General features: G+C 40.5%; 1 protein-coding gene and 2 non-coding genes across 4 annotated transcripts in view; all 3 read right to left on the bottom strand.

Moving 5' to 3' along the window:
* Nucleotides 1–4,192: 4,192 nt before the first annotated feature.
* Nucleotides 4,193–18,412, bottom strand: part of LOC141438195 (uncharacterized) — a 102,016-nt gene continuing 87,796 nt past the window's right edge. Inside the window, exons 2-5 of one of the 2 annotated variants that reach the window (XM_074101953.1) lie at nucleotides 8,426–8,535; nucleotides 7,498–7,673; nucleotides 7,065–7,206; nucleotides 4,193–5,769 (exon numbers count right to left, since the gene is read on the bottom strand). In XM_074101953.1, coding sequence (XP_073958054.1) covers nucleotides 5,090–5,769; nucleotides 7,065–7,206; nucleotides 7,498–7,673; nucleotides 8,426–8,522 — 1,095 coding nt within the window. In that variant the 5' untranslated portion in view covers nucleotides 8,523–8,535 and the 3' untranslated portion in view covers nucleotides 4,193–5,089. Of the gene's footprint in view, nucleotides 5,770–7,064; nucleotides 7,207–7,497; nucleotides 7,674–7,815; nucleotides 7,877–8,425; nucleotides 8,536–18,412 lie in introns of those variants that run through there. The other variant, XM_074101952.1, reaches the window with a different exon arrangement.
* On the bottom strand, nucleotides 12,484–12,555 carry TRNAH-GUG (transfer RNA histidin (anticodon GUG)). Its single transcript has one exon. It is a non-coding gene; the product is annotated as a tRNA-His (tRNA).
* TRNAH-GUG (transfer RNA histidin (anticodon GUG)) lies at nucleotides 14,240–14,311 on the bottom strand. Its single transcript has one exon. It is a non-coding gene; the product is annotated as a tRNA-His (tRNA).

The following is an 18,412-nucleotide window of genomic DNA, read 5'->3' as shown; positions in this document are numbered from 1 at the left end:
ATAGTGAATAGCATGCTTTACGCCGTGTTACCATCGCAGTCTTCTAACAAATATAGGTGTAGCATTTCATACGTTGGTCGTTTGTCTGATAGAATTTGTGGTATTTTAAAATCAAACAATGTTAAGGTAGCCTTTAAGACTAACAACTCTTTGTACTCTAAACTTTGTAACCACAAAGAGAAGGTAGATAAAGGAACTAGATCGGGTGTATACAAGCTCACTTGTAATGACTGCAGTAAAGTATATGTTGGTCAGACAGGACGCAGTTTTAATGCTAGATTTAAAGAGCATGTTTCGGCATATAGGAATGAGCATCCTGATAAGTCGAATTTTGCCAAACATTTGTTGGAACTAAATCATTCTTTATCGGACTCCGATTCGTATGAAGTGTTACATTATTGTGGCAAGGGGTTTCGTCTCGATGTTTTAGAATGCATGGAGATAATTAGATACAACAGTATGGGGTCTATTATTAATGAGCAGGTAAATTTAGTTTCATCTCCCTTGCTACGGCTTGGATCTAATTTCAGCAATGGTAGTTAATAAAACATGCCTTGACAGTAAATAAATAAAAAATCAAGGTAGTTTTGAAGGACGGTTAAAAAATTTATTAATAATTTGTGGGTAGTTTTGTTTTGTTTCATGAAACGTATGTGGGTACTTGGGAGTTACAGTGACAAGTTAAAACGGTGGTTGTGGTTCTTTAGTCTAACAACTGGTAGCATGGTGTACGGTTGTGTCACTCTGAAGATGAGCTCTGTTTGAGTTCGAAACGCGTCAGTGTAGTGTGGTGGTGGTGATAGATGGGTTTGTGTGATTTGTGTGTGTTCTTACAGTGTGGAGGTGGAGGAACTGCATGAACACGCATATTTTGCATAAGCTTAGCTATCGTAAGGTCGCGGGTGAGCAAGGAAATTATTTTAGTTCATTGATATGGACCTCCGCAAAGTAACGCCTGATTCAATAAATTTTTTTGTTTAATTGCCAAAATGTTTGTATCTGGAATCTATGTACACAATTTATTCAATCAGAAGTTATCGCCAACAAAAAAAAAGAAAATGTACTCAAAAATCCGACCTTCTGGCATACTATGAGTTCTTTTCACTACTTACCTAGATATCGGTGAAACATTCAATCTATACCGCCGCGGGTGCCGTGGTGGCCTAGTGGTTTGACCTGTCACCTCTCAAGCAGAGGGTTGTGGGTTCCAACCCCGGCTCGCACCTCTGAGTTTTTCGAAATTCATGTTCGGCATTACATTTGAAATTTACCACGAGCTTTGCGGTGAAGGAAAACATCGCGAGGAAACCTGCACAAACCTGCGAAGCGATTCAATGGTGCGTGTGAAGTTCCCAATCCGCACTGGGCCCGCGTGGGAACTATGGCCCAAGCCCTCTTGTTCTGAGAGGAGGCCTGTGCCCAGCAGTGGGACGTATATAGGCTGGGATGGGGGATGGGATTCAATCTATAATGATTGTTATGCCAATTGGGGCATATGAAAATGAGTTTCCTCTCCATTATTATAACATCACGTAATGTAGGCTAGGCCGGATTATTGCATGAGCGATTTAATAAACCAATTCATGTACGGGTTGTTAAACATTTTGATTCTGTTCATATTCAAATGTTTTGTTGTTTGTTTACGTGTACTACATTCTTTGTGCGTCAACCAAGTGTTCATAATTTGCAAAGATATACGGCGTAGGTAAGGTACCATTCTGTTCGAGATATACAAGGTGGGTCCTGTAACAGGAGCAAAAAATTAAACCACAGCTTCCACTCTTCATCTTGAGCTAATTTAGTTCTACAACTTTTGAAAATAACTTGTATTATGAGTTTAATTGGACAAGCCATGTATTGCGAAATCCGTCATTTTGTTATTGGAAGCCGTAGGTACATTGAAAAATAAATATCATTTAATTTGTTTGGAGTAAACATAATGATAAAATTGAAAATTGCAGAACTAAAGTTTTTTCATTTGAGTAGCAGAACCTTTTTTTTTTCATTTTTTGCTCCGTTACAGGGCCCACCCGGTATCTAGATTAGTAGGTATAATTATAACATTCATAATTGGACGTAATTATGCAAACAGGAACCAACCCAAATTTTTCCCAAAGTTAAGATTAGTATGCAACAAGTTACTAAAATGCACCTTCTATCACCTAATATAGAGTGCATTTTAGTAACTTGTTGCATAATTATCTCTATTTATAACCCCCGACGCAGAAAGAGGGGTTTTATAAGTTTGGGGGGGTTTAAACGGGTGAACCGATTTGAATGCAGTTTTTTTATATTTGAAAGCAGGTTTTTAGCGATGGTTCTTAGACGTGTTTTATCAAAATCGATTCTGCCGTTTTTGAGATTTTGAACTTTGAAGTGATGTCGGGGGTTTTCAAACTTTTTGTAGGTTGGTTCATAACAGTGGCCGAATTGTCTAACGCTTTGACGTTCGCGATTGCATTCGCTATCTCTTTCTACCATCGTCTTATGCCGTGTGACAGAAAGAAGTGGTGATAACTATTTTGTGATTCCGAGTGCGTTAGACAATAAAACATAAAAGGGTAAAAACGGGACCCTATTACCAAGACTCCGCTGTCCGTCCGTCTGTCTGTCCGTCTGTCACCAGGCTGTATCTCATGAACCGTGATAGTCGGAGAGTTGAAATTTTCACAGATTATATGTATTTCTGTTGCCGCTATAACAGCAAATACTAATAACCTAACCTTATCAACAAAAAGTTGGAAAACCCCCGACTTTGTCACTTCAAAGCTTAATATCTCAAAAACGGCTAAACCCATTTTGATGAAACATGTCTAAGAACCATCGCTAGATAACCTGATTTCAAATAAAATCCGCATTCAAATCGGTCCACCCGTTTAAGAAATAAGAATGTACCAAGGACCGCGGCGCGCCGCGCCTGCGCAGCCGGCATAGTGTTAGTGTAGTGTTGTGTAGTATTCAAAATAGTGAATGAGAGTTCTACACTTTCTGCCAACAAACTGCTACGCAGTTTGGCAGAGGTTTATAGTTATAAGTATTTCTGTACTTCTTTTGTTTTTTTATTAGAGTTAATAAATAAAAAATAAAAAAAGAGCTACGGTGCCACAGACAGACAGACACACATAGCGGTCAAACTTATAACACCCCTCTTTTTGCGTCGGGGGTTAAAAGCAGAATAAAATGAATATTTAAGGGGGCTCCGATACAACAAACGAGACTTTTTTTGCCGTTTTTTGCTCGATATTAATAACGGCAATAGGTAGATGCTTGAAATATTCATAGAATATTTAATCGTACATTCACTTTAAAAATAAATAATTAAATTAAAATAAAACAAATATTTAAGGGGGGGCTCCCAAACAACAAACGTGTTTTTTTTGCTAATGCTCTTTGTATTTTTTATATCAACTCCAAATTTGTTACTTAAAAAAAAACTCCAAAAAACCAATTATAATTTGATTGCTTAGTAGCGACATCTCTTGTCTGGGTGAGCGGTTAGTTCCAATAGAGTGTGACGTCTCTCGATGAGAGCGAAACATAGATGTCGCTAGTGCTGCTGCTTAAGTAGCGTAGTAAAAAAAAGCAACCTGAGCATAGGAGAAATTTGTGTCTAGACTCCTGTCCAGCGGTGGTGTAGGGATTATAGCACGCAGCACGGATTTCTGAGGACCTGGGTTCAGTTCCCAGCGCTGGTCTCTTTTTCTGGTTTTTCTGTGCATCCATGTCTCAGTTTGTATTTTCGATGCGAATATTATACCTATCTAGCCGTTACCCGCGACTCCTCCGCGAAAAATTCGTTCCGCCGGAACTTTTAATTTTCCGGGATAAAAATGTCCTATGTCCTTCTCCGGGACTCAAACTATCTGTATACCGAATTACATCTAAATTAGTTCAGCGGTTTAGACGTGATGAAGTAGGTAACAAAAAAACAGACTTACAAACTTTCGCATTTATTAATATAATGGGTGTGTGTGAAGTTTCCAGTTCGCATTGGGCCCGCGTGGGAACTACGTCCCAATCCCTCTTATTCTGAGAGGAGTCCTTTACCCAATTTCGAAAATGATTTTTCTTCTTGTAGCTATAGTTCATTGGGATTTTTATGTTGTCGGAGAGATATAACAGGAAGCGATGAGTCATACAGCCATTTACGACGACAATAAAACGAAAGTAAGTGTTTCATACACTTTATTGCTTCACGGTAATTAGTCTCCATAAAATTATCAAACAACCACGTTTATAACGAAGAATACGGCTCCCGGGGACCGGGCAACGAGGCACTGACAGACAGGAATCACAGATCGACAGAACTTAGAAGATAGGGGCCTTGCTGCGTCTCTTATCTACAGATGCTTGCTTACGCTTCGCAACATCTTTAACAAGGTTAACTTTAAACTAAATACAGTGTCTTGCCCTTCCGTTGTGGTAATAATTGAATCAGGTATCGAGAGAGATTTTCTTCATTGTGGTGGGGACCACGCTATACAACGTACTAAGGTTGGTATGGTAGAGTTGGTAGGTAGGTGCTCCCGCTATACATGTACACCATAATAGAGAAATCTGGATGAGGCAGATGTTATGAGATGTGATGTGAAGGTGCCAAAACGCTTGAACTTAAATGAACATTTTCAAGTAGACATTTACCTATTATGACACCAAAAATAGATATGGTTTAATGGGAGTAAAAAGTAAAACTAAATGAAGGAAAGCTGAATTTTCATGTCTTTAGAATTAATGTTATTTTTATTTGCCCGTTCGCTTTTTCATAATGAGTGCTATGCGAACTGATTGTAATGCCAAGTAGGTACTGGGATTATGCCAAAAAATTATAGTTTTCCTAAAGTTAGCCTGTGGTAGGCACATATGATACGAAGTAGGTTTCGGACAGTTAGAATTATGCCGGATGAAAGATTACTCGATGACTACACTTCGTATAAAGCAGGTTTCTACCAGTAGGTTAGTACGTGGAACGATGTTGCGCCAGCGTAAGCATAGCGCAAGAAACAACACTTAACACCACGCCTAGACAGACACCTTAATCTATCCATTTAATTCCAAATACGAAACGCTTCAGCAAGGCGGGAGATGGACATTAATATAAATAACTAGAGGGCGGTGGTCTTGGCGAAGGCGCGGGGCGAGCGAGACGAGGATGGAAAGCACCTAATGCTGCTTCATTTGTAGACGAGGGTCTTTCTTCCCGCACCCGTAGCTGAGGCAGTCGCCACGCCGCGCAAGCAGACGTCAAAGCATGTCTATTCAACACCCAATACGCCGCCGCGTTCAGAGCTGAGTGAGCATGTCCAAACAGCAACGCATATTGCTGCAGCAGCAATGGAGCTTGTAGTCCGAATGCGCCACAGATAACTATAGTAGCATACGGGCACCAACACGCAGCGAAGATGGCCGCTATGCCTATGAGAACGTTGCCGAGACGCCGGCGGGAATGCAGCGTCGATGTCAACGGCTGAGGCCCTAGAAGACTGGGTTGTAGTTTCTTTGATCTGACATCGCCTGCGTCGACGGCGTCACGGCGTTCTCTCGGTCCGACTCCAGCTACGATGATGACGTGGGTTGGTCTTTGAATTAATGGGACTGGTAGGGGCAGTTCCCCGTGGGCCGCTCGAGCGGTTAGTGATAGGGCTGTGAGCTTCACGCGGACCGCCCAGTGGCATCGTGTTACGGCCAGCACTGGGAAGCAGTAAGTGATGAGCGCGTGGGCCGCTGCTAGCGGCGGCCATGGCACGCAGTTTGAAGTCACTGCTGCAACACCTGCGGATATGAACACGATACGTTTAAAATCCACTATATCTACAACTTTTCTTTCAAAAAATGCAATTCATAGGTTTTTTATGTCAGTAGCAATTGCAGCATTTATCCTACATTCATTTCCACGAGTGTAAGTTATGAAAGACATCGTTTATACGCCTTTTTGGTGACAGTTCAGTACCTACATTCATCTGGTCAGAATGAAGAAAGAAAGAATATGTAACACTTTTATAGACTGATGGGCTGAGAGTCCAGATTGATGAAATTTAAATGTTTTCAATAATATTCGTCATGCTGATGTGAATGACAGTGACAGAACTGAAATGACGCCAGAATGAGCGCGTAACTGATGTCTTACGTTCATTTGGAAAATTACTCTTAATTTTATTCGGGATACTGTATGAAAGTTCCGTCTTTAAAGTATTACATTAAGTCCGTGAAAGTTTGTTCCTAATCTAATTCAGCAGACTCCTAAACCTTTAAGAGAATGCCTCGAATTATTCTCGGCGGAAAAATAAAAGTTCGGGCTCTCATTTAAAAGTTCGTAATAGCACAAGGGCTGGAGTGCCTGGAGTACGGGTATTCAACAGGTCGGGTCGGCTGCGAGGAGTTTAATCTAGGACACAGCGGGTTGGACTTGCATAAACTTGTACGAGTAAGATGATGGAATCATTGAATAAGGATTATGTTAATAATTTTGAAGCTGTGTTTATATAATAGTTTTGTGATTTTAGCTTTCGATTATGTTTATCAAGAAGATACTCGCATGCTTATTTAAAGACAGCTTCTGAACTCATCGTCATCATATCAGCCATAGGACACAAGTCTCCTCCATAGACATCCAGTTGCGTCGTTGGTAGCGGCCTGCATCCTCCGTGAACCTGCGGCTTTAACCAGGTCATCCTACCATCTGGTTGGTGGAAATCCTACGTTGCGCTTTTCAATCCGCGGTACCCATTCGACCTTCTGAGCTGCACGACCTTATTCCATCAGCCCCTTTCTTTCACAGGTTAATTTTAGACAGTCAGCCAGTGAAGAAGGATTTGACTTTTTGAGTATCAGTACACTGAGCCACAAAGACAGCGAGGAAGGGCCGTGAGCACACCTTGCCGTGACTGCGCTTGACCGCGCCGCAGCGTTCCGCCACCATCGCGACCAGTGATGATGGGAGTAGGTAACTTACTGAGTATCAGCGCGCTGAGCCACACCGCGAAGACAAGAGTAAGTACCGCGACCGCGCTTGATCACGTCGCAGCAGTGCGTCACCACCGCGACCAGTGAAGAAGGGTGTAACTTACTGAGCAACAGCGCGCTGAGCCACACTGCGAAGACAGCGAGGAAGGGCTGCGAGCACACCTTACCGCGACCCCGCTTGACCGCACCGCAGCGTTCCGCCGCCATCGCAACCAGCGACAGCGTGCTGGCTGCCACTGGAAACGACTATGGACAAAAAAAAGCAAGATTTGTAGCCCCATATTTTATCCTTTCTACAAGCAAATCATTTTAGATTTCAGCTCATTTAACTTTTCATGAAGCGTGTACACCGACTCTTGTTTCTGTTGTTCTGTCAATCGTTCAAAGGTTTTCTGCAATGGAAGATATCCATTTATGGGACAAGTTCGTCTTTATAGATCTGTTTCTCATTGTAATCTGTTTTTTATGTACCTTACTACCTAACTAGTGGACGTGTTTAGTCTCACAATGATGATGGATAACGACGGAGGGTCTTACCTCTACGTAGTAGCTGACGTGGCAAGTGGCAGTGTGTAGCCGAGCGGCACGAGCGGCCGCGAGCGGCGCGCTGGCGGCGCACACGAGCAAGTCCGCCGCGCACGCGCTAAGGAGCTGCGGAGTGCGCAGGCGCGCCGCGCCGCCCGACGCCAGCGCCGCCATAAGACTTACATTACCTAGATCAAACAATAACAAAATAAATAGAGATAAATCGAAACAAATGCTACAGGGTCCAGGACAGAGAGTGCTAGGAGCGGGCAACGTGTCTCTGCGACTCGTCCACTCTATCTCGCGTTGCAACAAGTCTCGCTCGCTCACCAATGACTCCCACAAGCGAGACCAGGACGTAGAGTGCCAGGAGCGGCGCGACGTGCGCCCGCGGCTCACTTTCACTACCATACATCACACATCACGCGCTGCAACATGTCTCGCTCGCTCACCAATGACTCCCACAAGCGAGACCAGGACGTAGAGTGCCAGGAGCGGCGCGACGTGCGCCCGCAGCTCACTTTCACTACCATACATCACACATCACGCGCTGCAACATGTCTCGCTCGCTCACCAATGACTCCCACAAGCGAGACCAGGACGTAGAGTGCCAGGAGCGGCGCGACGTGCGCCCGCGGCTCACTCTCATTACCATACATCACACATCACGCGCTGCAACATGTCTCGCTCGCTCACCAATGACTCCCACAAGCGAGACCAGGACGTAGAGTGCCAGGAGCGGCGCGACGTGCGCCCGCGGCTCACTTTCACTACCATACATCACACATCACGCGCTGCAACATGTCTCGCTCGCTCACCAATGACTCCCACAAGCGAGACCAGGACGTAGAGTGCCAGGAGCGGCGCGACGTGCGCCCGCAGCTAACTTTCATTACCATACATCACACATCACGCGCTGCAACATGTCTCGCTCGCTCACCAATGACTCCCACAAGCGAGACCAGGACGTAGAGTGCCAGGAGCGGCGCGACGTGCGCCCGCGGCTCGTCCGCGCCCTCGGTCGCGTTACCGTACATCACGCATCACGCGCTGCAACAATACAGTAAAATAATGAATACTACACAGTACAATACAATATAATTATTCTTTATTGGAGACCACAATACTAAACCATACAGAAAACAAGTAAGTATATGGGTCCCACTGACAAACAGCGTTGTGGCTTGCCGCAACATTGTGCTGAGTGGGCCCCAATATATACTATTCGATGTTTTTTTTTTATTATTATTTCTTCCTAACGTGTTTTTTCTGTGTATCGAATATGTGTAAATAAATGTCTCGCTCTCTCTCTCTCTCTCTCTCTCTCTCTCTATACAGAGAGAAAATTACAAGGTAAACAATAGGTAATAGATACATACCTATTTCCGTAGCCTATTGCCTATTATTTACCCAACAAGGTTAGTAGTGTGAGGGAGCTCGGTGTTCACCTGGACTCCAAGCTTAATTTTATCGCACATTTCGAATCCGTGATAAAAGCAAGTAATAAAATGTTAGGCTCCATAAAGCGCATAGGCCGTAACTTCACGCAAATTAAAACATTTCAGACACTTTTTAATTTTCTGGTTCGCTCGCGTCTGGAGACTCAGGTTTGGAGTCCTTTGTATCGGGTTGACATAGATCGCTTAGAGAGAGTGCAGCGCTGCTTCACTAGGTTTTTGGTATTTAGGACGCATGATAGAGGCATTGATCCACGCGCTAATTATGAAGAAAGGCTTAAGTTCTTTAAAATTAACTCTCTTTTAGACAGACGCTCCTTCCTTGATATAGCGATGTTAAAGAAAATTATAAATGGGACTGTGTCTGATACTTACTTGTTACAGAACATTAATATTACTGTACCTAAATGCAACACGCGAACTTGTCGGCGAGCGAACAACTTTCCGCCCAGGCGGGACCTGGACAACTAACAACCTAGACCTAGAATATCAATTCAAGTTGGACATCTTTCAAGACTCTTTATGTTCAATTAAGCGAAAAATGCTGAACCCTTAGTTTCCTTTTTTTGTTATTAATTTAATTAGTGTAATTACATTAGTCTTATAGTTTTACTTGTTAGTGTATTTCCCCAAACATGATCAATGCTGTTGCATGCCTGTTATTGGTGGAATTTACATTAATTTAAAAGTCTTGTTCATGTACTGTTGGCATGTCTAATAAATAAATAATAACAATCGTAAAATAAAATTGTCCTTAATTTTTTCCAGATCAATAAAACGAATTTTATTACGATTTTTTTTTAATAAATTACACAACACACAACAACAACACAACACAACACAACAGCACACAGCACAACAGTAAAAACCAAAGCACTGTGAGACTAGCATAGAAATGTTGAATCTGTGCAAAGAACAATAAACAAATGAAATAATACAATTTTTCAACTATTTAGGGTTTTGGGGTATAATGCCACGGACAGACGTCCAGATCACAGGTCACAGGTTAGCTTATAACACATAATCTTTTTGCGTCAGAAAGACGGACAGCGAAGACGTAGTGATATGGTTCCGTTTGTCGGGCTTCGGATATGAAACCTTAAAAATTACGTGTCAACTGAAGAAATTAAATTAAAATTACCCAAATGAAAGTCTAAACGTAAATTTTATTATCTTTGAAATGTTCCCTGAATTTCCCGGATAAAGTGCTCAAGAAGGTGTTCAGTAATTAAATTATTACGATTCCATTAAGATTATAAGTAGAATATCTAATGTACTGTCGAAATGGAGGGACGATCGCATAAGTGACAGATTAAGAAACATTTTTACGAAAGAATATTATTTAATTTAACACCAGGGAGTTCGTATTTAAGAGCGTTTATACCTGCTTAGCTAGCGACGTTGCATTTTCGTTAGTTTTTCTCGATTATTCCAAAAAAATAATGAAAAATAAAAATGTGGTCTGATAGAACTCTTCTTAATATATATATACATACATAAGTTAATGTGTCTACTCCAATAATTTCGTGATAGACTAACATTTTCTTTGTTCGTTTTTAAATAATATAAAAGTATATCACGAACATTAGAGTGGACACATTAACTTAATATTAAGAAGAGTTCTGTCAGATCACATTTTAATTTTCATTCAATTTTTATAAAATAATCGAGAAAAACTAACAAAAATGCAACGTTGCCAGCTCAGCAGGTATAAACGCTCTTAAAACGAGATAAAAATATTTTTTATTGATGTTACGTAGTTTTGTGCGCATATTCTCTTTATTTTATTGTTTTTTACAATTTTCATTTGTTATGACGATGCTTCTTTCCTGTTACTTTCGATTGCGTTGACTTAAAAGTTAATATTTTCAGTACAGTCAACGTCATAAATAAGTGATAATTTCTGTACCTTGTCGCTTTCAGTCGTTACACAACTTCGTATGGCTTTTCAAACATGACGTTAAAGTGACAAGGCACAAAAGTGATCACTTATTTATGACGTTGACTGTACTAGGGTAACTACTAGCTAGGTATGCTACTAGGTACTAGGCAGTGAAAATAAACTAACACGTGCATCAAACGCGCTCCTGAAAAATAGGTAATGAATGACAGATGGACGGTCTGCCAGACAGCTAAACAGACAATAAATTAATACCTACTACAACTATAATTGTACAAGTCTTTCGTTTTAACCAACTTAGGCATGAAACTTTAAAAATCATAGAGAGAACAGGGGAGATCGTCTTGTTGCCTGAACATTAAATACTTGGATTACCAATAAATGTATTCACAATAAGGCACATCATGAAAAGCTACAACCATGGTTGTATTGTATGTTACAAAGTCAAAATGGTCAAAGCCCTTTTTAACCCCCGACGCAAAAAGAGGGGTGTTATAAGTTTGAATGCTATGTGTGTCTGTATGTCTGTCTGTCTATCTGTGGCACTATAGCTCTTAAACGGGTGGACCGATTTGAATGTAGTTTTTTTAATTGAAAGCAAGTTTTCTAGCGATGGTTCTTAGACATGTTTTATCAAAATCAGTTTAGCCGTTTTTGAGATCTTTAACTTTGAAGTGACAAAGTCGGGGGTTTTCCAACTTTTTGATGTTTAGGTTAGGTTATTTGTTCACTATTCAATCTAAATTTGCATGGATAGGCTAACACATATACACCAGCAATCAATTAACATGAGCTGTGCCTTATGTGAGTACGACATACCATACCTAAGTGTTCCTAGCTGCTAAAGAGTCCTAAAAAGTCTGTGCCGGCATTATTGCATCCGCTGCATCTTCAACTAAAGTCTAGACAGACCCATTACGTTTGTCCCGTCTTACTCTTTATTTCTTCTTATGCTGACAGAGAATACTATTGAGACAAAAACTTTGTTACAACTAAGCTAAATGACGGGACAAATTGTATGGAGGGAACGCTCTCGATGTCTATCTCTGGGCAATTTTCTGAAGATCTTTCTATACATTATACAAGCGTGTTTCCTTTCGTTCACTGTTCCAAGACAAATAGGACGGGAAAGTTGCTGGAAAATTCTTTAGAAAAATATTGTTCGCAAACAAAAATTGTTTATTTTATCGGTATTATAATAAATGGAGTCATTTTGTGTAAGAAACTTGGATATTTTTTCCTGCGTAGATATTATGATGCGTATTCATTCAGCTATTCCAGCAAAATTTCTAGGTCGATTGCCCAAAGTGTACCTATTGGGGTAGGCACCATATAAATACAGGTGTGTGTACCATAAAGGTTTGACTCAGTGGGACAATCGGATGTACAGCGAGGTGATTCCAAATAGGCTCTTGTATTCTTATGAGGTAGGTACAGAACTTTACTCAAAAATTCCTAGAATTTCTTTTTTCGCGGACGCCTTTTTTATAAAAAAACGAAACTGTAGCTGAATTAAACTCGGACGTCATCAATAAAAATAGTTTCAATAATATATAAAAAAAGTATTGAATTGCATGAAAAAAAAATCGAAATTTATATCACGACATTAAAAAAATATGCTCCGCCGCGACAGTGTATCACTGCCGTGACCAGGATTCGAACCTGGGTTACTACGGCCACAACGTAGGGTCCTAACCACTAGACGATCACGGCTACCGGAGCTGGTGACAGTGGCTGCGAAATTTAATAAGACATTCCGCCAAAACTGGAGCACTCTCGCTTTGGTTATACAACATGCGCTTGCACTCGGTAAGTAAATTTCCGCTTTGGTTTTATTAGGTATAGTTTTTGGGTAATGGAGCTGATACCTAAACGTGTGTGAAGTGCACTTGCTTAGAGATTATCTTTATGGAAATTGTGCCCGTACAAAGCCGGGGCGGGTCGCTAGTAACAAATAATATATATCCTTAGTCACTCAAAGGCAAGTTAATGGTCAAGTCATTTTAATGGTGAAAGAATTTTTGAAATTGGTCCAGTACTTTATGAGTTTATTCGTTACAAACATACAGAAATACTTACAAATCTTATAATATAAGTGTAGAAAGATAACCCGTAGATTTATTATCACGACTAATTACTTGGATAATGATTAGGTAAGGTAAGGCGTTTGTGCGATACATAATGTAAGTATTGTGCGTAAAGCCGCAAAGCATTGCAACCATCAATCTTGTGTTACTAAAAATCAATGAACATTTTATATTATGGACTAATTAGTGAGGTTGAACCGCGCTGTTAAAACGCTCGGCTTTTGACCCACTCGGTCTTGGCTGGTCCTAAAATGTGCCTCGCTTTATTAGCCTATGTTTCATAATTAATCTCCTCCCCGCTCCAGGATAACCAGCTACTCTACTTATTTTTCACAAAACGTGACGAGTTCCTTTGTTGTGCGTAAATTATGAGGGAAAATGTGCTTTTATTTATTTAACATTTTTATTTAATTAACAACGACCTACTAAATCCTACTACCTATGTATTTAATATTACAAACGCGAAAGTTTGTGTGTGCGTGTGTGTTTGGTTTGTTACTCGTTAAAACGAACGGGGCGGATTTTGTGTATGGAAATAAGTGGGTTTCTGCTGTGGGTAAGGGGGGTTGTAAATACATAGGTTAGGTACTTTTTCTCTCTATATTCCCGCGGGATTGGGATAAAAGCCCGTAATCTCAACCACTAAGCTTTGAGATATAAGATTGAGACACGGGTTGGCTTTTATGAAAAATAAATATAGGTAGAGTCATTCACGATGACGCGTGCCGTGGTTCTTATTACAATGTTATTAATGTCTAATTTTGACAAAATCACTCGTCTTCGTGGATGGCACTAGGTATAAATTAATATAAATAACTACAACGTTGTAAGTTTGGGAAACCGCGGGTAAAATCTAACAGATTATAGTAGGAGAGCAAATGGGTAGTTCCACTGTATTTACAGTACGGTTTTGTTTAAATATTAAACTTATTGGACAATAAACGCAAACATAACACAGATACATTTAACTTTTCATAGGTGTTCGTCATGAAACTTGATATTCACGTCATGAATATTTAAATCTGTTTTTAAAAAAATATATACCTCGTTGATTGGATTCTTCTCAGCAAGGTTTTTAAAGATTTGACATTCATAATGCTTGTTATAGCTAAATTGAATAAAGATATTTTGACTTTGACTTTGACATGAAACGTAAAAGAAGACAACGATGTTATATTCGGGATTTTCAAGAAAATGTAGGTAATTGCCGGAATTTCAATTTGACTGTCAGATTTAGGTACTTGACTGTCGGTATAGGCAACAATGTACATACATAATAAAAAAATTGCTCCGCCGCGACAGTGTATCACTGCCGTGACCAGGATTCGAACCTGGGTTACTACGGCCACAACGTAGGGTCCTAACCACTAGACGATCACGGCTACCGGAGCTGTTGCTTGCACCTTCGAAAATCCAACTTGCTTTACGAATTTAAATAAACCAATTGAGTAGAAATGGTCTTTATTATTAATGACTTAACGTGCAAACTGTTTCGATTGCATTTTTGCTAAGTTACGCGGTATTTGGAGCACTTTCACTTGCGCCAGCGCATTGCCACAGCGTACGGGATAAATAACAGTAAGTCAATCTTTGGCTTGATAGAGATAACAGTAGTTAAGTAATGACAGTAATACATATTAGCATACACAAACATCACGGCTGTATTCCCAAATGGGGTAGGTAGGCAGAGCACACGAAACGTTACAACTTCGGAGCCACTTTTAGCAATTTTAGGTTTTAAGTCTCCTACGGTATACTCGTACCTATATCTTTTGTCACCTCATACGACATCCACGGAAGAAATGGAGATATGTAATTCTAACCCGACACGTGTCGATCGAGCACTGTTTCCAGCCTTAAACCCAGCTGAGATCTGCGAGAAAAAAACGAGCAAGCTGTAGGTATCGTACGAGTATTAATGTATTGCGGTGCTCGATTGATAACTTCAAACTTATCGCTTTACTTCCTAGCATTGTAATGAATGATGCAGTTCTAGGCTTACGAAAAACTAAAATCAAAACTTAGACGAATTGTATATATAGCCTAAAGTTTTTTAGGATAGTTTTTACTACATTTTTTAAATAAATTACTTATAATAATAAAAAATCAAGTAAATCAAAGCAAGGACCTACCTTTAGCCCTTAAGGTGACTAAACCCAAAAAAACAAGGCTTGAGGCTTACGCGGGATTCCCCATAAGTTCTACTTCACTTCAATAATGAATGTTGAATAACCGTGTATAGTATACAGTAGTTTAACAATATCATTAATTATAATTAATTGAACAGCGAGCTAATTGCATAAGATGTTAGGTAGGTACTTATTGAATTCATCCGACAGGATGGTTATTAACTTTTTTTTACTTCTGATCACCAATTTAAATAATAATGTATAATGTTGGCGGCCGATCGTAAAATCCGCCAGATCATGAAATTCCTAGGCATATCGTGAAATGGCGCCATTTCATGAATCGGCTAAGGGACATCCGCCATATCGTTAGAAACTCACCGTTTAACGATTTGCCTAGTGACGACGTTTAGGCAGATCATGAAATTCCTAGGCATATCATGAAATGCCGCCATATCGGTTCTGGCACTTCGCCGGCCGCTGCCGCGGCATGCTCGCTTCGCTCGCTCGGCTCGTTCGTAGTGGTCACAATTCATATTAACCACTCCTCGCTTCGCTTGTCGTACCTAAATTTTTCTTTTTTTCAGCATATCACGATATGCCCGGTATAAAGCTAGGGATATCGACAAATGCGTTGCTCTAATCGATCTGCCGCATTGTTTCTCAGGCACATCGTGATATGCCTGGCCAACTATTAGGCATATCGTGAGATGGCGCCATTTCATGAAGTACCTAGGAATTTCATGATCTGGCGGATTTTACGATCGGCCGCTGACATTTATAAAACATATAATAAGGTGAAGTAATTGTGAACTTAACTCGATTGACATTATAAGTTAAAATTATGGTATTTGTTAATAAATGTACATGAGATCATCATCATCATCATCAGCCGGAAGACGTCCACTGCTGAACAAAAGCCTTCCTCTTAGACCGACAACTCGCCACTTGCATCGGTTGCCCGCAACTCTCACGATGTCGTCAGTCCACCTAGTGGGACGCCTGCCGACGCTTCGTCTTCCGGTCCGTAGTCGCCACTCGAGGATTTTTCCTCCAACGGTTATCTGCTCTTCGAGCAATGTGGGCATGAGATCTCAAGAGGTTAATCGAAGTAGCTGAAATTGCTACAAACTTCCATTTTAGGGGTACATTCTCCGAATATCCCAAAGGGCCACATATCTTATTCAAAATTAACACCCCTCGCCTATCGCCGAATCCCTAAGCCTAAACCAATATTGTAAATAATTTACGATGCCCCAACAAAGCTCTTAGGACAAAGCGTCCCAGATTTAAATATAACGGTAACTTTACGTAATTTTATAAAGTACTACCTAGCTGTTTTTCGCAACTTTGTCCATGTCCCGTGGGAACTTTACACGGTCTCAGGATACAATATAAGTTACTCGCGCTTAATATAGCTCGATCGCTAGATGGCGTTAGTATCGAGAGGTTAGTTCAACGTTACAGCCTTGCTTGCGATTGGCTCATTTAGTTATTTAGCCAATCACAAATGTGACACAATTATGTCGAAGTTGACAAACGGACTTCACGTTACAAGCGCCAACAATGCGCCAACTAACTTGTCAGAGATCTGGGATTCCCAAAAATCACACCGTCCTATGAAGATCCAGTTGAGAAAAAAATAATTTCTCTAGGCGTAACTTGTCATTTTTTTGGATTTTGTAAAGATTGTTTTAGAAAAACAATTCGTTACTACTACGTAATCCGATGACGTTTCACTACTTTTATATCTCAATCGAGACTTGGCTCGGTAAAGCATATTTTTGTTGGAATTATACTTGTGCCTAATTGCTTTCTTTGAGTACAAAAGCCTTATGAATCAAAAAGAGTAAAGGTTACAATTACCGACTCCAGGGTTCCGTTCCGTTTAATGTTGCACAATAAAAGGAATGGAAGGCACGGTAAATTGAAGAGGATGATTGTGCACAACACTGTATCTGAAAATCAATAAGTACAGGGTAGAATGTTACAGGTGACTTCCTCAAAAATGGGATGCTATTTAGTTAACCGAACTGAGAAAAGTAGAAAATGTCCGACGAGTTAAAAATGCAAGGCATTATGATTATAAACCTTAATTTTTCCAGCTCAGTAAATAGCTAATAATAGGTACCTACGTGATAGGTAGGTTTAAGTAAAGTAGGTAATAGCTATGTTTTGATATTTGGAGACGGTTAAATTATTTGCATTTTTTTCTCTCTTTGTGAACAACTAAGTTATCTATGTTAGAATGACTTAATGTCAACTACTATATTAAGTATTATTAAAACCAACTCAAAAACTACTGGTCAGATCTTGATCAAATTTAAATGGAACTACATAAGAAGCACCAACGAGATAGACGAATGACCTGGTTAAAGCCGCATCCACCGTGAGGTGCAGGCCGCTTCCGACCGAGGCAACTGGAGGTCTATGGGGGACATTATCAGAATCAAGAATTGGGTAGGTCCCAGCATATTTCCCTGACTCACACCTGATAGTGTCACATATGGATCCGATTAAATCCCAGCCAATTGCACGTACTGCTTCCAGTCTTTAAAGTAGGTTGCGAACCACTCAACCAATTTAGGAGTAAATCCAATGCAGCAACATTTTTGTAATAGAATGTCGTTATCGACTCTGTCAAATGCCTTTTTGAAATCAAAGTATGAAACGTCAACCTGCATACAGCGTTCCATACCAAGCAACGTATAGTCCGTAAAATTAAATAAATTCGTGGTACTAGACCTACAGGCACGGAAACCATGCTGACAGTCAGTTAGATGGACTTTGAGTTGTTGTACTATAATTTTATTCATGTCAGTCTCAAACACTTTACCAAATACTGAAAGTACAGCAATTGGCCGGTGGGTTTCCAGGGACTTAGAACCATCCTTAGGGACAGGTGTTACTTTAGACGTTTTCCAATTTGCAGGGAACCGGGAGGTCTCGAGCGACAGGTTAAATATATGCAAAAGGGGTCTCTGGAATGCAGAAAAACAATCTTTTACAACAAAAGGTGGAATGCAATCAGGGCCAGCAGACGAGTGTGATTTCAACCGCCTAACTGCATAGCGAAGGTCCGCAGCAGTAATGGAGTCAACACAAACTCGTGCTGAGCAGGGCCAGCACTCCGCTCAGCCTGTATTGGGTCCAAGGAAGGTCGGTCGGTAAGAAAAACATATTTAAAAATACGATGCGATAGCACCTAAACTCCAATTCAATAGAATCTGACAATCCTGTAGACACTTCCAGCCTACTAATATAAACACCGGGCTGCCTAAGGCTTTGTGATGTGACTATTATTCTTTTTTGATTCCTTTTAGATCATAATTGCAACGACAGGGACATATATAATCA

The sequence above is a fragment of the Choristoneura fumiferana genome, chromosome 18, assembly GCF_025370935.1.
Source record: "Choristoneura fumiferana chromosome 18, NRCan_CFum_1, whole genome shotgun sequence".
Taxonomy (NCBI): domain Eukaryota; kingdom Metazoa; phylum Arthropoda; class Insecta; order Lepidoptera; family Tortricidae; genus Choristoneura; species Choristoneura fumiferana.
The sequence above is the reverse complement of the archived record's forward strand: the minus strand, read 5'-3'. Positions and strand labels throughout refer to the sequence as shown.